The sequence below is a fragment of the Macaca mulatta genome, chromosome 9 (genome assembly GCF_049350105.2).
Source record: "Macaca mulatta isolate MMU2019108-1 chromosome 9, T2T-MMU8v2.0, whole genome shotgun sequence".
Lineage (NCBI taxonomy): Eukaryota > Metazoa > Chordata > Mammalia > Primates > Cercopithecidae > Macaca > Macaca mulatta.
This window is the reverse complement of record NC_133414.1, coordinates 12,977,371-12,997,625: the sequence shown is the minus strand read 5'-3', so window position 1 is coordinate 12,997,625 and position 20,255 is coordinate 12,977,371. Positions and strand designations below refer to the sequence as shown.

At 45.5% G+C, this 20,255-nt stretch overlaps 1 protein-coding gene across 4 annotated transcripts in view; it reads left to right on the top strand.

The window, feature by feature from the left end:
* Positions 1-4,393, top strand: part of USP6NL (USP6 N-terminal like) — a 155,208-nt gene extending 150,815 nt beyond the window's left edge. For 3 of the 4 annotated variants that reach the window (XM_077944908.1, XM_015146448.3, XM_077944907.1), the window contains one exon: positions 1,077-4,393. In XM_077944908.1, coding sequence (XP_077801034.1) covers positions 1,077-2,485 — 1,409 coding nt within the window. In that variant the 3' untranslated portion in view covers positions 2,486-4,393. 4 annotated transcript variants of the gene reach the window in all.
* The last annotated feature ends 15,862 nt before the right edge of the window (positions 4,394-20,255 follow it).

The following is a 20,255-nucleotide window of genomic DNA, read 5'->3' as shown; positions in this document are numbered from 1 at the left end:
ATGTGCATAAGTGACAAAATTATCATCATCAAGACTGTAAGCTACATGAAAAAAAAGACCACGTCTTATTCCTACCACTCAGCACAGTGCCTGACACTCCAACAGGCTTACTCAGTAAATATTTCTAGATGGGTGGATGGCTGGATATTTGAAAAGAGCAAAAATGCATTTTTAAATGACAGTACATTATTTTGTAAAAACAGGTGAAAAACATGGAATTTTAAGTGAAGTCTGTTGTTTCTTCAAGATGATGTTGATTAGATACACATATTATAAAAGATAATTTTTAAACACTGTTTGTTAAATGGCCAATCTATTACACCTTCCTTTAATTCCTCGTGAATTTTCTGCTAATTATTTAAAATACAAAACTGATAGTATCCAATACGACTTTTTTTAAAAATTCCTTTTCTTTTTTGCATTTAAAGTAGGATTCTTTTAGAATGTTAGTTTTCAGATAGAGAGTACTTTTTCTTTTGATCAGGAAATTGTACTGTGGGAGTATTTAATAATAATAATCTATTCGAGGACAACTTTGAGACCACAGTTAGCCATCAGTTGAGTTTTAAATTTTGCAGACCTGCTTGGCATTGATAGAAGTTGAACTGAGATTTCAAAACCATCATAGCTGAGGAAGGTTAAAGTGAAAGTAATATAGTATTGAGACACTGAACTACTCACCTTCCTGTTAGGAATAGAAATGAGAGTATCAGCTTTGCAGGCTTGAAAAAGCATTAACAACTTGTCAACAAAATGTAAGAATCGTGTTATACAATTGTATGAAACTTATGCATAAAATTACAAAATATTCCCACCCACAATACATTTGGCCTAATATGATTGTGAGTGTTGGTATGTTTTTGTATCAGTCTCTAAAATTAAACACCTCTCATCAGCTACCAGCCTTCTGTGGTATAAACAGTGTGTGTGTGTGGTAGAAAGTGTGTGGTATGTCAGCGTGTATCTGCGCACAGATGAAAAGCATGACATTATTACTAATGGATTGCTTCTATTGGGTACTGTTTCCTCGTGTATCCTCGTGTATTATCTTACTTAGCCTTTCTCTTTCTTTTTAGGTAAAGAGGATGAATATCCAAAGAAGCCCTTGGGACAGCTTCCGCCTGAACTTCAGTCTGGGGGTGTCCATCACCTGAGCAACGGACAGAGGAGCGTGGGCCGGCCGAGCCCGCAGGTCAGTGGCAGGAGGGAGAGCGCGGCGCCACACAGGAGGCACGAGCACTCGCTGCACCCCCAGAGCAGGACCGGGACGCCCGAGAGAGCACAGCCGCCAAGACGGAAATCGGTGGAGGAGGAGAACAAAAAGCTTAAAGATGAGGTAGATTTTCAAAGAAAACTCCCATCGGGTCCACAGGACAGTTCCAGGCAATATAATCACGCAGCTGCCAACCAAAATAGCAACGCCACTTCAAATATCAGGAAGGAATTTGTGCCCAAATGGAATAAACCATCAGACGTCTCAGCTACGGAGAGAACTGCCAAATACACCATGGAAAGCAAAGGTCGAGCAGCGCATCCCACGCTCGCAGTCACCGCCCCAGGCCCTGCCGAGGTGCGGGTGGCAAACGCGCGGCCAAAGATGAAGGCCCTGGATGCTGAGGACGGGAAGCGGGGCTCCACTGCATCGCAGTACGACAACGTGCCGGGCCCGGAGCTGGACAGCGGTGCTTCCGTGGAGGAGGCACTGGAAAGGGCTTACTCCCAGAGCCCACGGCATGCCCTTTACCCTCCCAGCCCGAGAAAGCACGCTGAGCCAAGTTCTAGTCCGTCAAAAGTATCCAGCAAGTTTACTTTTAAAGTACAGACTCCAAGTCATGCACGATATCCGTCCCAGCTAGATGGGGAAGCCCGAGGGCTAGCTCATCCCCCCTCCTACAGCAATCCCCCCATTTACCACGGAAACTCACCCAAACACTTCCCTACTGCCAACAGCAGCTTTGCTTCTTCACAGTTTAGCCCTGGGACTCAACTGAATCCTTCCAGGAGACCTCATGGTTCTACTCTTTCCATCAGTGCTTCTCCGGAGAAATCTTACAGCCGCCCAAGTCCCCTTGTACTGCCATCTAGTCGAATAGAAGTCCTCCCTGTTGACGTTGGTGCTGGGGGATATTCGGGCAATTCAGGGTCACCAAAGAATGGAAAATTGATCATTCCGCCAGTGGATTATTTGCCAGATAACAGAACATGGTCAGAAGTTACTTATACATACAGACCTGAGACTCAGGGACAATCATGGACCCGAGATGCTAGCCGTGACAATTTACCAAAATGTTCAGCCTTTCAGCACGCACCCTTTCAGGATCATGGCCTCCCTGCGGTTTCGGTAGATAGTCCCGTGCGGTATAAAACTTCACCTGCCGCAGAAGATGCCAGTCCATCTGGGTATCCATATTCAGGGCCCCCGCCTCCAGCCTACCACTACAGGAATCGGGACGGGCTTTCCATGCAAGAGTCAGTGTTGCTGTGAGATTTGATGTGTACTTGCTAAAGACGAGAGAAACCCCATGAAACCAACATTGCTATGTTCATAATTGCCAAAGCAGTATTTATACTATTGTAAACAGCTCGCACATCCCTCCTGTCTGTGAGTAGTAAGAATACAGGGAAATGTCTTCAGCCCCACGTAGATGCTGCTTAAGATGAGCATTTAAATTGCATCATCACTGACCTGTTAGAATTTAACCCGGAAACATAGCAATAGCATTTAGGGATGCACGCACAATGGTAATTTATTACTCAGTTCCGTTTATGTTTTTCTCCAAAACCTGAACATTTTTACTCTGTTGGCTCATTCTATTTTGACTAATGTTACAAAGTACTGAAAAAACTGTAGAATAGATATTTTTAACGCTATATGTAGTGTATGTGTCTTTTAATAGATACAGGCATCTATTCATACACGTTTGAACACGGAGCTAAAGAAACATTTTTAAAAAAACTACTTTTAATCCAGATCCATGGAATAATACGTAATTCTTGTTTTCCTTGTCTTTTGGTCCAGTTTTTCTTTTTCCCTCTCATATTTTTAACCTGGGTCCTAAACTGACTGAAGAGTTTGTCCTGACTTTATTAATTGCAATCTCACAGAATGCTCATCATTCTCCTTCAGCTGTTGCCATTTTCTTTCAATCTGAAAATTAAAGACATTGGAGAGAAAGGCTAACCACTTAATGGTGCTTAAAAATCGGGGCAGTTAAAATAAGTTTACGGCCAAAGGTGCAGCAGTGCTTATCATATCCATTTACTAAGAGATCAGTCTTAGTGCGTTTATGCCCTTTGTTCTGGTCTGACTCTTGGGAATCTCAGAGCAGGAGAAGTTGCAGCTGACTGATCCCTCAGTGCTCACAGTACTCATGTGGGGCAGCCAAACTAACTGGATTAGCAGTGTGGTTACTTCTCACTTCTGCCCCGACTCATGTAGCTTCTCCCCATGAAAGTCCCAGGGTGGCCATTTACACAATCCATTTCTGACCTCTTTAGGGAATATAGTTGACGGATATTGCTGCACCTCATCAGGCCATTACATTGTCCATGTTAAAATTATAAAAATGATCCTAGTTTTTCATAGGAGTCTAGGATTTTGATATTTTTAAAAAATATAGTGTGATTTCATGCTTTTGAAAAAATTTTTTTTTTCATTGAAACAAATTCAGGTTCCTGGCTTAAAAAGAAATTAGTGATGTCTTTAAAAAATATTCTGTTACACTACAATTACCAAAACACTGACAAAGATATCGGTACTCCAAGAGGGTACGACTTCGTGTTTAATTGGGGAACTTGTTTTCAACATTGCTTATATTTGAATAGTAGAAAACCGGACACTGATGTTTCTTCCTGTTGCAAGGTGGGGCTTTAAGCTTTCAAGGTACAAAAGTATGTCTTTTAAAATGAAAGTAACATTTGTTTAGCTAGTGAATGTGACAATATTTTTTATGTATATAATGAGTCTAATGTAATTTTAATCAACTCGGTAATGATGTTATTAAATAGCAAAACAAATGCAGTGTATTAAAGCTAAACACTACATTGAAACACAAACAAAACTCTGATGAAATAACTGGGCTCTTGATTCAGATTAGGTGGAAGCTGAGAAATAAATGTATATAAATATGTAGCTGAGGATATTCCCATTTTAAAACCATGATTCTGTGACTTGTAATAAACCAAGCTGTACAATTTAGTTTATAATAGCAGTATCTGAGCTGCTCAAAAATATATATATCAACAGTGGTAAATACTGTAGATTTATATATATATATATGCAAAAAATATATATATACACACAAGCACTATTTTCTTATGTCATTTATGACATTTTTTATCTGTATACTTTTTTTGATGTGATTGTTTTTTAACATGCTAAAAGTAATAAGTATATTTCGTTTTGTGTCTTTTATGTGCATTTTTTTCATACGGCAAAAATGGTGCACCCCCTGATGCTTTGAAGGCTAATTCTCTTCTAATTGAGTAGCTGTTGCCTAGTATTCACATGTGTTACCTTGTATGTGTCACAGTTCTATGTTTAATGCTTTACTAATTTCCAGTAAGACTGTATTTAAAACTACATAACCTTTCCTTATTTTATTTAGTATGACATTGTTAATAGCAATAAGGTAGCATTTCTAGACTTCCTCATCTCTGTTTTCTAAGTAGGAAAATGTAATTTGAAATTATCTTGCCACCATACAGTTTTACTTTTTCAAATTTATTTTTTAATAAGAGATAATGAAATAATGATAAAAGATAAAGAGATTGGTAAAGTATATTTATGAAAAACCCATTTAGTACAGATTTTCATAGTGCAAAGACTGATTTTACCCTGTAACTGCATGTACATTGTGTATTTTGCCATTAAGTCTTTCATTCATGGCAATTTTGCCTTAGAAAGTGCTTTGGCATAGTTTCTATTTTATACAATATTTAGTCTGAGAAGTTAAGCTAGACCTAAGATCTCAAAAGTTTTAAAACTTTCACGTTTTCATATGTTTGTTTATTAATAGGATTTTTTTAAAATGAACATCTTTTTAAAGCTGGGAGATGTGTATAAATTCAGGTATCATTATCAATAATAGACTGTTTCGCTGAAAGAATGAAAAGAGGCCAGGCACAGTGGTTCACGCCTGTAATCCCAGCACTCTGGGAGGCCGAGGCGGGTGGATCACCTGAGGTCAGGAAATCGAGACCATCCTGGCCAACATGGTGAAACCCCGTCTCTACTAAAAATACACAAATGAGTTGGGTGTAGTGGCACGTGCCTGTAATCCCAGCTACTCGGGAGGCTGAGGCGGGAGAATCGCTTGAACCAGGGAGTCAGAGGTTGTGGTGAGCCGACATCATGCCACTGCACTCCAGCCTGGCAACAGAGCAAGACTCCATCTCAAAAAAGTGAAAAGAGATTCAACCAAGAGGACATCTCTGGAGAAGCAAAAGAGATGTTTATAGGACGCGATTGTTTCAACTTTGTTTTTCCATTGTAAGAAGATTCCAGTACTAAATGTCACCATACTCCGTGGTACTTTTCAAGTAGACTTTCATAGTTGCAGTCACTTCAAGTCTCTGCCTCGGGTGCCCTTAGGATGCAAGCACAAGAACAGACACCTGGTCAGCAAAACCCCTTTGTCTTCACTGTCATGATGCAAGAAAAGCATGCCATGTCTACCAGCAGGGATCTCTTCACAGAGGACCTACAGCTTCATCTTCTGGGTTGAAGATTATTCTTGATTATGTTTTGGAATCAGTCCTTTATCTTAGTATGCACTTGATTGTGAGTTTTAAGATTATGTTTTTAGGATTTCTTTTATTTTTTGTCTTTTATTTTAAATTGTTCTTCAATGGATTTTAAATGTCTGTATCTAACGTGGGTATTAATGCTTATTGGCCAAGTGGATTTTAAGAAGTGAAACTTTTTTTTGAAATGGAATTTTGCTCTGTCGCCCACACTGGAGTACAGTGGCTACATCTCAGCTCGCTGCAACCTCTGCCTCCCAAGTTCAAGCGATTCTCCTGTCTCAGCCTCCCAGGTAGCTGGGATTAAAGGTGTCCACCATCACACCTGGCTTTTTTTTTTTTTTTTTTTTTTTTGTATTTTTAGTAGAGACAGGGTTTCACCGTGTTGACTAGGCTGGTCTCAAACTCCTGACCTCAAGTGATCCACCTGCCTTGGCCTCCCAAAGTGCTGGGATTACAGGTGTGAGCCACTGTGCCCAGCCCTAACATTACTTTTAAGATGACCCAAAGTCATGAGAATAGGAAAAAGCAATCTGATTGACATTTATGCATTTTATTTTCAGAAGGACTTTCAGTTATCCATAAATCTAAGCATAACTGCTACCATTTATGCATGAGAAAATGACAGGAACTAATATAAAGAGCAGATCTTGACCCTTGCTGGGTCTTCAGAATAACTATAATTCTTTAGAATTATTGAGTGAACTTTAAAAAAATTTGTCTGCATAGGTTACATCCCAGACCACTTAAATCAGAATATCTTGGATGGAATCCAGACATCAGATTATTGTATTTTCCCCCATAATTTAAAGTTCAGTCATTAAGCTTTTAAATCCTCCTAAAGTTGATTGTCTTATATTCCCACTATGAGATACCTAAAAGATTCTTAACAGACCAAGAGTTTCAGAGGTTAGAAACTCGAATGTTGGGCAAGTTAGGAAAAATTCCACCAGCAAAATTAACATTACCAGCCATCTCTGCAAATGCTCATGAACTGCTGACAGTTATGGCATCAAACGGAACATGGCAGGCCCTGTCCTTCCACTCAGGTGCTGCTTACAATGGTCCTCAACAGAGGGAGAGCCTCCCTAAGATTTCCGTGTTCCTAAACAAAGTCCTAAGCTGTTTGGAAGTCTGGGAGCATTTTCAGTATATGAGGAACTGAGAAAGTGCTGCCTGTCTGGTCCTTCATTTGGCCAGCCAATATTCTGTCGAGCACCTGCATTGTGCTAGGTTCATGCTTCCAGATGTGAGATGTGTGTTCTAATCTGACAATGTGTTTTGTAATCTGTCAGTGTTGGAGATATGCACAGGCTATTATAGGCATATTATAGACATATATAAAGGCCAAATAGTGATCCCAGCCCAAGAGGTTCGGTTCAGGGAAGTCTCATGAAGGATTTGCCTCAGCTGAGCGTGACAGGACAGGCATGTAGAAGGACAAGAGGGAGAGAGAGCAGGGCATTCTGCAGAGGGGAGCAAGAGCAGCTGCATGGGATATGTGAGGAGATCTGCCACTGGGATGTGTATGTGGGGTAGGTACGGGGGTGGAGAGGGGTGAGGGGGGTCCACAGAGACAGGATGGTGGAGGCAGTTTTGTGTGCAATTGAACTTGATCGTGTAGTTGGTTTTGGCCTGGTGTGGTCTCTCCATGCTGTGGAAGTGAAATGTGAGGGAACAACCTTGGGGGCAGTGAGGGAGATGGGACAAACCTTTCATCTAAAAGGTGGTACAGAGCTTAAGGCCAGGGGAAAAGGTAAGAAGAAAAGGTGATTGAGAACTAATTACCAAGGGAAACTAGCAAGACCTAACTGGGTGAGTGTAATCCGAATGATCCTAATGAGACAACAGCTAACACTGAATGCTTGCTGTGTGTTTGCAGTCTGCTAGACATTTTACTGGTATTAACCGATTTAATCCTCACAGTAACGATGAAGTATGTCTACTATAATTGCCAGTTTACAGATGAAAACTAAGGCACAAAGTTTAACTTGCCCCAAGCGACACAGTGGATACGTAAAAGGGCGAGGACTGTGCCTCCCTCTCTCCCCTAACAGTTTTAAGGAGATATAATTTACCTGCCACAAAATTTACCCATTTTAGGTTTATACTTAGATGATTTTTTAGTAAGTTTATAGAGTTGTGCAACTATCACAACCAATGTTAGAACAACTCAAAAGAAAGTCTTTTCCTTGTTTGCAATTAAGCCCCATTTCCATTTCCACACAGCAAGTTTCTGTCTTTCAGGTTTGCCGTTTCTGAACATTTCCTGTACATGGAATCAGACGTGGTCTTCTGTGTCTGGTTTCTTTCACTCAGTAATGTTTCTGTCGTGGCGTCTACAGTAATTGCTTTCATCTCTATTGCTGAATGCTATTCCATTGTGTGGCTGTGTCAGATTGTTCATTCATCAGTTGGTAGACAGGTAGATTGTTTTCATGCTGCTGTGACCATTTGTGTACAAGTCTTTGTGCAGACACGTTTAACTTTTTAGGAAATTGCCAAACTGTTATCCAAAGAAGCTGCACCATTTTACATTTGCACCAGCAATGTAGGAGGGTTCCGATATCTCCACATCCTCACCAACACTTGTGATTATGTGTCTTTTTAAATGATAGCCATCTTAGTCGATGTGAAATGGTAACTCATTGTGGCTTTGATTTACATTTCCTTGATAGCTAATGATGTTGAGCATTTTTCATGTGCTTATGGGCCATTTATATATCGTCTTTGGTGAAATGTCTATTTAAATCTTTTGCTCACTTTTCAGTTGAGTTTTTTTTTCTTATTAAATACTAAGAGTTCTTAATATATTCTGGATACAAGTCCTTTTAAGACATGATTTTCAAATATTTTTCTCCCAGTCTGTGACTTATCTTTTCCTAATGGTGTCTTTTGAAATGTCGTTGTTTTTAATTTTAATGAAGTCCAGTTTATTAGTTTCCTTATACGAGTCATGCTTTTAGTACTGTATCTCTCTGCCTAACTCAAAGTCACAAAGATTTTCTCCTGTGTTTTGTCCTGGAAGTTTTATAGTTTTAGGTCTTAAATTTGGGCTTATGAGCTGTTTTAAATGAATTATTATATATGGTGTGAGGTAAAGATCTAAATTGCTATGGATATTCAATGGTCTTAGCACCATGTGTTAAAAGGACCGCTTTTCCCCACTGTGCCCCTGTCAAAAATCAACTGAACATATATGTAAGAGTTAAATTTTGAAATTGGGACATATACATTCTCCATTCTTTTTCACATTATTTTGGCTAATCTGGGTCCTCTGCATTTCTGTATAACTTACCAGGTCTGCTTGTTAGTTTTTGCAAGAGGCCTGCTGGGATTTTGTTAGGGAATGTTTTGAATCTGCAGATCAGTCAAGGAAGAACTGCCATCTTAACAGTATTGGGTCTTCCAGTCTATAAACATGGAATGCCTCTCCATTTATTTTGATCTTTAATTTCTCTCAGCAGTGTTGTATAATATCAGACTATGTCTTATACTTCTATGGTTAAAATTATTACTACTTTCTCTTGTGAATGGAGCTGTTTTCTTCAGAGCCTGTGCTCTGAAATATCACGCTCCACTGTTACGGGGAGAGGAAGGGTCAAGATGGATTTCTGCAGTTCCTGGGTTGGGCGGTAGGGTGAAGAGTGGGGCCACCATCTCATAAAAGGAATTCAGAAGGTGCTGGTTTAGGTTTAGTGGGAAAAGGACTTCTGTTTTGACATGTAGAGTTTGAGGATTAGGAGATTGACAGATGATGTTGTCTGACAGGTGGTTGGCTGTCCCAGAGAGAGATGGGGACTCCCCAGCATGTAGGGGGCAGAGTCACGAGAGTGCTGGCCCAGGAGATATGCCAGCTGAGGCGGGGCACCTGGGACGACAGCACAGCTGAGCCACAAACATGAAGACATTTGTTAAGTTATCAGCCACGTCTGCATCACAGATACTACCATTTAGCGAAGTTACTTTGAAAAGACATCGACATCCCTGTGCATTTGTCAGTCTGGTAGAGTGGACTGGAGGTTGTCAAGTCTGCACTGTAGTCTGAGTGTGCCACACATTAGCAATGTGACCTTGGGCCACACACACTCCTCTTCTGGGCCTCACTTTGCTCTGCTGTAAGGTGTGGCCATTTAAGAGGTGCCAGAGGGAAAGGAGCCTCTGAAGGACTTGCAGGGGCAGTTGCAGCGGATGGCGCAGTGTTTGAGTGCCCGGGGATGGGAGTCAGACTGGCTGAGGTTTCAACTTTGCATCCATGGCCAGCCACTGTTCCAGGTCCTATTGAGATCATCATGTAACAGGACAACAAAGTCCCTGTCCTCATGGGGCTTATGTTCTGATCCATTTCCTCACCTATGAAATGAAGATTATAGTTTTTATTTCATAGAGTCATGAAGATTGAGTTAATCTCTGAAATGTCCACACAGCGTTGTCACTCAGGAATGATTTGGAATGTTAGGGATAGTCACACGTCACTGCAGTGCTAGGTTTCAGTGACCAGGAGCGATGTGGAGCCGAGTCTAGTGAGAGTCCAGAGGTAAAGACGCAGTAAGGTCACATGTGACCCATGAGAGAGGAGGCACAGGCAGGGCGATCTGAGGAGACCGTGCCATGGCTGGAGGAGCAGGGGCTCCAGGAAGGAGGCGGCATCCGCGCTGGACATGCAGCAGGAGGGCCCAGTGAGGGAGGCCTGGAAAGTCCACTTGGACTTGACAATGAGGAGCTCTCTGCTGTCACCTGCTGTCATTCCTAGAGTCAGAATCAGACTGCAGTGGCCGCAGGCACAAGTGGGAAGTGATGCAGCTCTCTAAGGTTTGGATGAGATGGGATATGCAGCGATTGCGTCATAGCTGGAGCAAAGGATGTATTACATTAGGGATTGGGAGGGTGCATGCATTTACATGGAAAAATAATGCGAATTAGCAATAGGTTGGACTTCAGAATTCTCAAGTACTTCCACAAAGCATCCCTTGGTTTTATTCCAGTTTGTTGCTTTATGTATTCATAAGTATTAAACACCAATTACTAAGTTTTCTGTAATTCAGATTTGTCATTTGGAGGAAAGCAGGCAGCACTGAGAAACTTCTACGTATGTGAACATCATTGACTTCGTTGAGCAGTGATTTAAATTCTGCTCTACATGTAGTAAACAAAGAAGAGATGTGATTTAGAAATAGCATATGTGGGCCAAGCACAGCGGCTCATGCCTGTAATCCCAGCAGTTTGGGAGGCCGAGGCTGGTGGATCACCTCAGGTCAGGAGTTTGAAACCAGCCTAACCAACATGGCAAAACCTGGCTCTACTAAATACAAAAAACTAACCTGGCATGGTGGCACACACTTGTAATCCAGCCTACACAGGAGGCTGAGGCAGGAGGATCACTTGAACCCGGGAGGTGGAGGTTGCAGCGAGCCGAGATCGCGCCATTGCACTCCAGCCTGGGCAACAGAGCTGGAAGGGACAGTGGAGATGAGGGAAGACAGTGGACCTCAACCCTGCTGCAAAGAAGAATCCCCTGAAGTGCTTCTAAAAATACTGATGCTCAGGCCCACCCAAGACCAACTACATCAAATCACTTGTTTTGTTTTTTGGGTTTTTTAGAGAGAAGCTCTTGCTTTGCTACCCAGGCTGGAGTGCAGTGGCACGATCATAGCTCACTGCAGCCCCAAACTCCTGGGCTAAAGCGATCCTCCTGCCCCAGCCTCCTGAGTAGCTGGAACTACAGACATGAGCCACCAAACCCAGCTAATTTTTTTTTTTTTAATTGTAGTGATAGGGTCTTGGTATGTGGCCCAGGCTGGTCTTGAACTCTGGGCTCAAGCACTTCTCCCGCCCCAGCCTCCCAAAGTGCTGGGATTATAGGCATGAGCCACCATGCCCAGTCATCTTTCTTTATTCTTCTGACTCCCATATCTTCTATTACTACCAGGAAATACCTTAACATGATATTAGGAGATTTTTTACTTAGAGGTTTTGAGTGGGACCGCGGAAAGAACACAGGCTTGAAAACAAATTTGGAGACAAGTCTCAGCTTCTCTACTAAACTGCATCAGACATCAGGCTCAGGAGTGAGATAGGGAGAACGAGTCCTTCCCTGCAGGCTGCTCTGAGGCTTCACCGAGATGATGGACGCGTCTTCGGTGCCTGGAACAGACGCTCAAGGAGGGCTAAATGATGAGTTTAAATGTTCGCATGGGGAAGGGCTAATGCTATTCATATTTAAAAGGCCTTTCTTCCCTTTAGACTTATAAAGTGCCCCCAAATGAAATATGGGCCAAGAACAGTAAAGGAAAATGTAGAAGTGCAAAGTTACTAAACATGTTCCACATCATCATTAAACTGAAATTGAAACAATGATTGGCAAAAATAAGGTTGTTCACGCCCCGCTAGGGAGAAGAAAACTGCATTCCAAAAATGCACCACTTTTTAGCCTCAGAATTTATGTGAATAATGTTTGGTCCAGCAATCCTACTCCTATGGACAGAAATGTGAGTGAGAAAAGATACATGTAAAAGGATGTTTTTTGCACCTTTTTTTTTTTTTTTTAAGACAGAGTCTTGCTCTGCTGTCCAGGCTGGAGTGCAGTGGCGCAGTCTCAGCTCACAGCAACCTCCGCCTCCTGGGTTCAAACGATTCTCGTGTTGCACTTTTTTTTTTTTTTTAATAGAGAAAAACTGGAAATAAGATGAATGTCAGTAGAGGTTAAATTATGGTACATCCACGTGGAAGAAAACCATTCACCCTGTAAAAACTTGTAGGTCGCTTTCTATGTACTGGCATGGAAAGAAATCTCTCATTTATCACCAAGTGAAGAAGAGCTACCGCGTTCACATCTGTCTCCCCTGCCTATCCATCCTTACAGCCTCCGCCTCCCCTGCCTGTCCGTCCTGACGGCCTCCACCTCCCCTGCCTGTCCGTCCTGACGGCCTCCACCTCCCCTGCCTGTCCGTCCTGACGGCCTCCGCCTCCCCTGCCTGTCCGTCCTGACGGCCTCCGCCTCCCCTGCCTGTCCGTCCTGACGGCCTCCGCCTCCCCTGCCTGTCCGTCCTGACGGCCTCCGCCTCCCCTGCCTGTCCGTCCTGACGGCCTCCGCCTCCCCTGCCTGTCCGTCCTGACGGCCTCTGACCAGGCTTGGAGCATTACAGTGCCAGCTGGACAGGAGAGGGGAGTCGTTGACATCAGCTTGAGGTTCTTCTGGGCCATCAGGAGGTGTGTGAGAGCTTTGTCTGCATGAAGACTGGAGGCCCTCCTGGGACATGAAGATCTCAGGACTGATGGTCAGGCACCTGGGATGTGAGAATCAGCCACAGTGAAGTATGGCAGGGAGCTGTGGGGGGGAGAAAGGGGGCAGGGCCCAGGTAGGTGGGAACAGACGGGAGTGGGACAGGATGCACAGTCCCACCTGGGCACCATTCATGTGACATAGCCATAACCAGCACTGAGAGCTGTGGGTGGAACTCAGCCAGCTTGGTCCCCAGGGAGGGTCTCGCAGGGCTATTCCCTCTTCCACAGTCTTGTTCTTTCCGTCTGGGGAGGAGGAAGGGGTGAGAGAAATCAGAGCGGTGACCGGAGTTGCCCTGAAACCAGCTGGTGGTCAGAGGCCCCGGAGTCCTGGAAGCCACAGGACACCACCAGAAGCACATGGAGTGCCCACGGCCAGTGCGGCCGGGAGAGGAGGGCGCTTCACTGTGTCCACCACTGAAGCTGAAGGTCAAAATGATGCTGTGAGTGTGAAAGCTCAACAAGCAATAATCCTCGTTTTCGAAAGGCAGATATCGCAGAGATGGGAAGACCTCAAAACGTGGAGGGAACCTCAGATCAGACACCTCCTGTTCCCTTCCTGCTGAATAAATCGATGCTGGACTTAAAGGTTTCTTTTTTAAAGTGTGGGAAGTGGCCAGCCCTGATCAGAAACAATGAGAAGCTGTTTATTGATGCCGGAAAGGAGGTGGAGGAGGTTTGAACCTCCAATTGACCCACCTTTTAAAAATCACTGGGTGATGGTACTAGTCCAGGATAGCCTGTTCTTTTGGATTCCATGAGTTGCTAAAATGCTGTCTGAGATGTGGGGTGTTGTCACAGTTGTCCACTCTTATTTTGTCAAGAGTATTTACTGTGAAACCCCGTCTCTACTAAAAATGCCAAAAAATTAGTCGAGCGTGGTGGCGGGCACTACTCTTGAGGCTGAGGCAGGAGAATTGCTTGAACCTGGGAGGCGGAGGTTGCAGTGAGCCAAGATCACACCACTACACTCCAGCCTGGGCGACAGAGCAAGACTCCATCTCAAAAAATAATAATAATTTTAAAAAATTTAAAAATACACAACAGAGAAGAAAGAAGAAGACCATAAACTCAAAAGCAGTCCTTACATTGAACATATTTACCCTTTAAAAAAAAATCCTCTTTACTGACCTATTTTTCTTCCCCTCGTTGCAAACTGGGAACAATTCAATGGACTGGTGCTGTCCACACACGAGCATCTGAGGGCCTCTGAACCTGTGTGTGTTTCAATACGAGATGATATGATTAGAGTGTGTGGTTTATAGAAAATTAAATTCTTTAGCCAAACCAGCTGCTAAAGCTTCTGCCCAGAATCAATTTACTATTAGAAGTCCTCATACTGTAACTATTAATTTATGAATAGATTTTTGGAAGTAACCTCAGAGAAGTAATCCAGGCTTGAAACAGGTTTTGCAGCACCAGATGGAGTGGGTGAGTTTAATCAGCCTCCTGAAAAGGGAACTGCACAATGTATTCTTAAAAATTCACTATCATCTCTGAGTTAGGCCTTAGAGAAGCCAAAGGAAGTATGGGAAGAATCAAGAACTTAGAAGAAGCCGAGATAAGAAATGACCAACGCAGGGAAGCCTAGAAGTTCTTTTATGATAAAATGTGGTGGCAGCAGTGGGGACAATGGACCCATCTAGAATCCAGTCACCTGGCCAGCTTTACCTGAGCCTTTGGCTTCACCTGACCAGTGTCCCACACACAGGGTGGCAGAGTGAAAGGCTGGCTGTCAGTGGACCCTCAAGACGTCCCCATCACACCCGGTGCCAGGAGGTTCCTGCATGTCTCAGTGCAATCCTGAGAACTTGTGATTGGCAGGTGACCGATGAAGACACAGTCCAGCATCATCTACTGATCTGTCTGTGGTCTCATGACTCAGCGGGACCAGACCTCACCTTTCCCAACTCCTGCTCCACCCCAAAGCCGACTAAAGGCCACAAATGAAGAAACGGCCGACACTATGCATGCACCCTGCCTGCAGCCAGACAGCCCACAACCTGAGTGAGAGAAGAGGACAGAGGCGAATTACTAGGTTGGTGCAAAAGTAATAGTTATAAAAATGCAGAACCAACCAACGAACCCAGTCAGGAATATTCAAAAAATGATATTTTGGCTCACTTAATATGGGTAAAAACAACCCAACAAAACTTAGGTCTCAATGCATTGCTGTATACAGCATATGTGTGATGACGTCCCCGTGTCACACATTTGTTCATTGACTGTGACGTCATGGACCATCTACCATGTACCAGCGAGTGTCCAGCAGAATAAAGTTAAATTTTGTTCACTATGCCTTAAACAAGACCCTAGGCTGGGCGCGGTGGCTCACGCCTGTAATCCCAGCACTTTGGGAGGCCGACAGGTGCATCACCTGAGGTCAGGAGTTCAAGACCTGGTCAACATGGTGAAACCTCATCTGTACTAAAAATACAAAAATTAGCCCGGGGTGGTGGCAGGTGCCTGTAATCCCAGCTACTCAGGAGGCTGAGGCAGAAGAATCACTTGAACCCGGGAAGTGGAGGTTACAGTGAGCCAAGATCATGCTGCTGCATTCCAGCCTGGGCAATAGAGTAAGACTCTATCTCAAAAAAAAAAACCAACCAAAAACAAAAACCAAGACCCTAGTGGAAGCCATCAGTTAACACTTGCTTAGATGATTTCAATAAATTTCTACTCAGCCTATCTCAGATGTTACCCTTAAAACCCAATTTGGGTTATGTCATTTTCCTGCTTAGAAACCTTCAGTGGTTGCCCTGGCCATCAAATTAAATACGCACCACTCATTCCACCTGGCTTCTGAGGCCGTTGTGATGTCAGTCGTGAACCTTCTTTGCAGTGGGGTTTTTCTATGTCTGCTGCCTGGGGCCCCCAGGCCTCCTTGGAAATGACTTGAAGGTGGCGAGTTTGGGGGTAGTGAAATTGGAAGTTTCTGTGCAAATAAGGAGCTTTACTGGCTTAAGAGACCAGCCAAGAGGAACAGCCGGACTCCTAGCTTGTGGGTTGCAGGTTTTCCTGGGTGTATTTTCAAAAGCTTGATCCATGTTCCAGACCCCGCCGTGCCTGCCCTGCAGTGGGAAGAGGACCTTGCCAGTGTGCACAAAGTACACCACCCACCTGCCTATGGGCAGAGGTACAAGGCATGGTTCGCCACACGTGTTTCTGCGTCCTGTCTCTCTCCTCTGTTGCTGTGTACTCCCGTCCCAAATCTACGACTCTCACCACCTTGTACCACTTATCTTGCAAACTCCAGCATCATATCTCCACTTAAATAAGGGTGTCAAATCTCACGTATGGATCTCTCTCCAGTGGCCAAGGTTTTTCATAAAACTCTTCTTACCCAGTTTCAGGTTACACAGAATATTTTAGGAAAGGGTTCATTTGAACTGGAAGTGAAACTATACTAACTATTACCCCGGTCACCGATTCTGAAACTTCAATGTGCTTACAAATCACCTGGGGACCTTGCTCCAATGTGAATTCTGATCCCGTAGGTGTGTGATTTGCTTGGAGACCCTGTATTTCTTATAAGCGCCCAGGTGCAGTTGATGCTGCAACTCTAGGGACCGCACTGTGAGCGAGAAGGAGCAATGCCAGGCTCCCCGGAAGAGCAGTCAGGAAGAAGTTCAAGTTCGCCAGCCCCACCCCGGGCCCTAGCGAGCAGGGCAGAGGCCCCCGATGAAGAGGCAGCTGCACACCACAGTTCCCAGAGCACAGAGTGGTGTCCTTTGCAGAGCTCGCGGAGATACATGAGACAGCTAGCTGTCTTCCTCCATGTCCCAGCAGACTTCATTTATTTCACAGGCCTAGAACCTTTGAAGGCTCTGGTCTGGCTGTTGGAGATGATGCTTCTCATCTTCAGAAGGCTATTTAGCAAGTCTTGGGGGGAAAAGGGTAAATCGCTGCCTTTGGGGGTTTCCTGGAGCAGCTTCCAGTGAGGGGAGGAAGCACCTGTTGACATTTGCGCCCTAACACCTCACTTTTCTTCCCTTCTTGCATGCAGATAGGCCAAAGCATGTGAGCGACTGTTCTTGGGCGGACGACACCCACTCCTCATTTACCGCACGATGTGCAGTTCCACAGCAAAGGGAGATAATGAAATTTAGCTTAAGCAAGCTGTAGGTTGGAAGTTATAACCTACCTAATTCCTTAATTAAGCTATCAATTAAGGCTGTGTCAGTGCCACCTGCTATGCCTGGGCTTGGTGCCACGTGGCAGTGCCAGCTCCGACAAGCCCCTCCCTGCAGAACCCAGCACTCCTGCCAGTCTTGACTCGCCACTCCCCTGCTTTCCCCACTGCATCTCCCCGGGACTTTGTAAAGGCCACGTGGAGCCAGGCTGCCCCCCTCATTTCTCATGCCTGTGGGGTGACAGAGTGTTTGGGGCAGCCAGCAGACCTCAGCTGGGCCTTTGGAGGGCCCTGACTTCCCCCAGGAGAACATCTGTGCTGACTGCCCAGGAAGGGACATCTGCCTTGCCTTGGAGGCCCTAAGCTTCAACCCAGGGAGCCGCCTACAGAAGAGGGTAGAGAGGTCCAAGAGAAAGAAAGAAGGGGTTCTGGGAAGAAAGGAGGGCCTGGGGGATAAGCTCCATGCACACTTATCTTTGGAGTCTAGATGGGATTTCAGTAGCCTGTGCTGAGTGAATCCATGAGTGAAAACAGAAGCGAAGAGGAAAGAGCTATTGAGCGGCTTAAGGCTCTTTCCCTAAACATGCATCGGGGGCGCAGCCAAAACACCTGTGACAGCGCCCCCCGAGAAGGTGATGGCAGCTCACTCTTTGGGGTCACAGTGGCCTCCTTCAGGTTGCAGAGTTTGAGGCTCTGGTTGATACCAGAGTCTGGACTAAAACTTTACCCTGGAACCTCCAGCTTCATGCGATTCTAATCTGCAGGCTGTTGGTACATCTGGACCATACATTTGCCCTGCTGTGAGCAAGTGGTGGTGGTGGTGAGTTAGGTAGGAGACCTGCCCCTGACGTGCCACGGAGCCTGCCAATGAACTGGCATTCTGGAAGGAAGACTTGACCTCCAACCGTGCTCACCTTGGGCAAATATCTTTATCCAAAGAGGTTATCTCTGTTCTCACTTGACCATGCAGACGATCGATGTCTAAGATCGGAGGAAGTATGAGCCATGTACTAATGGTGACCCTACTGCATCCCCACTAAATGGAAGCTGAAGGCAGGGCCACCTGGGAGCGAGTGTAGTTCCCTCCCCACCGGGGAAGCACCAAAGGTCTCTCCGTTTTAGCTTGGAAACCAAGCGAGGGTACATGATCAGCTTGGATTTTTTTCCAGTCATTTGAGGCAAAGTAGTGTGCCATCTCCCTCCCTCCCTCTCTTCCTTCCCTCCTTCCTTCGTTCCCTCCTTCCCTACCTCCCTCCCTGCCTCCCTTCCTCAACATTCACTCCACATTTGCTCTGTGTTTGGCACTGATTCTAGGCACTGTGGATACAGCGGTGCATGCCACACCCTTGCAGATCTTAGGGAAACAAGGCAAAGGGAGCCCAAAGCCAGTTAGACCATGGTGAGGGCTGAGGGAACCATCCCAGACAGAGGAAGCGTGGAGAATGCTGGGGATGGGTGGTGACTTTAATTAGGGTGGTCAGGGAAGACCTCTCTGAGAAGCTGACCTTTGAGAAGAGACTGGAAACCATCTAGATATTTGGAGAAGATTCAGGCAGTAGGAATAGCAAGTGCACCTGTTCTGAGGCAGGTGTGGGCCTGGCGAGCTCCAGAAAGAGCCCTCAGGCCAGCGAGCCCAGGCCACCATGGGAAGGAAATAGGGAATAGAGGAGCAAGGAGACTCTGACGCAGGGAACAGAACATTAGGTCGTGAGATCAGGAGAGGACTGGGCTTTAACCTGAGAAACACGGGAAGCCGCTGGGGGATTCCGAGCAAAACACTGATGTGACTTCCGTGCAAACGCAGCTCGTCTGGCTGCTGGTCGAGAGGACTAGGGTGGTGGGAGTGCATGGGCGTGCATGGACGTGCGAGGGGTGCGAAGTCTTGGCTGCAAACCAAGGGAGCGGATGACAGCTGGGTCAGGGCAATGGCAGTGAAGTGGGGAACGTGGTCAAAACTGGGTATAGGTTGAAGATAGAAGCAAAAACGTTGCCACTGGGCTGGATGTAGACTGTGGGGAGGAGGCTTTCTGGGTTTTGGGGTTTGTTTGGCTGAACAAGTAGAAGTGATAAGGTACCATTCACTGGCCTGGGAAGATGGGAGCAGCAGGGGGTGTCAGGAGTCCAGCACGGGACATGTTACACTCGAGATGACGCCTAATGAGAATAGGAATAGCCCACATATGCCGGGCGCGGTGCCTCACGCCTGTAATCTCAGCACTTTGGGAGGTGAGGCAGGTGGATTGCTGAGCCCAGGAGTTCAAGACCAGCCTGTGCAACATAGTGAAACTCCCTCTCTACAAAATGTTTTTAAAAAATTAGCTGGGCGTGGTGGTGTGCACTTGTCTCAGCTACTCAGGAGGCTGAGGTGGGAGGATCACCTGAGCCCTGGAAGTCAAAGCTGCAGTGAGCCATGATTGTGCCACTGCACTTCAGCCTGGGCTGTCAGTGAGACCCTGTCTCAAAAAAAAGACAAAAAACAAACAAAAAAACCGCCCACATTTATGAGGCTCCCGTATGCCAGGCACTATGCAAAGCATTCCACACAAATCATCCCATTTGACCCTTACAATAGCATTACTATCTTCTCTATTTGAGAAAGAAGAAAATTGGTCGTTTTGCCCATTCACAGACTTACCAGGCCTCATGCAACAAAAAAATAGATCTTGCCTGTTTACCTTTTCTGTTCTAACCATATGATTTCCCGGTCGGGGCTGGCTCCTCACTGTTAGTGAAGGTGTGAGTTATCGTCCTGCTGAGCAGCAGTGGACATCGGAGGTCTGCCCCTTTGTTCTGCTCTGCGAGCCCGCCCTGCGCCGTCAGCACTCCCGGGAGTCAGCCAGCAGTGAGCAGCCTGGAGGCACTCGCCCTGCCCGTGGGAGACGGGGTGACGCGGGTGACCGGGGTGCTCAGGGATGGGATGCAGCCACCCTCCAGATGCACAGCCGCGGGGAGAGCTGAGCCTGACACACCTGGAGAACAGAGATGTCCAAGGTGGGCACCAGGGAACCCCCTGGGCTTCCTAAGTAGAAGCTTCTAGACAGAAAGAGGGGAGAGGAGACAGCAACCCTGACGGGAGTGGTGGAACTGGGTGTGCGCA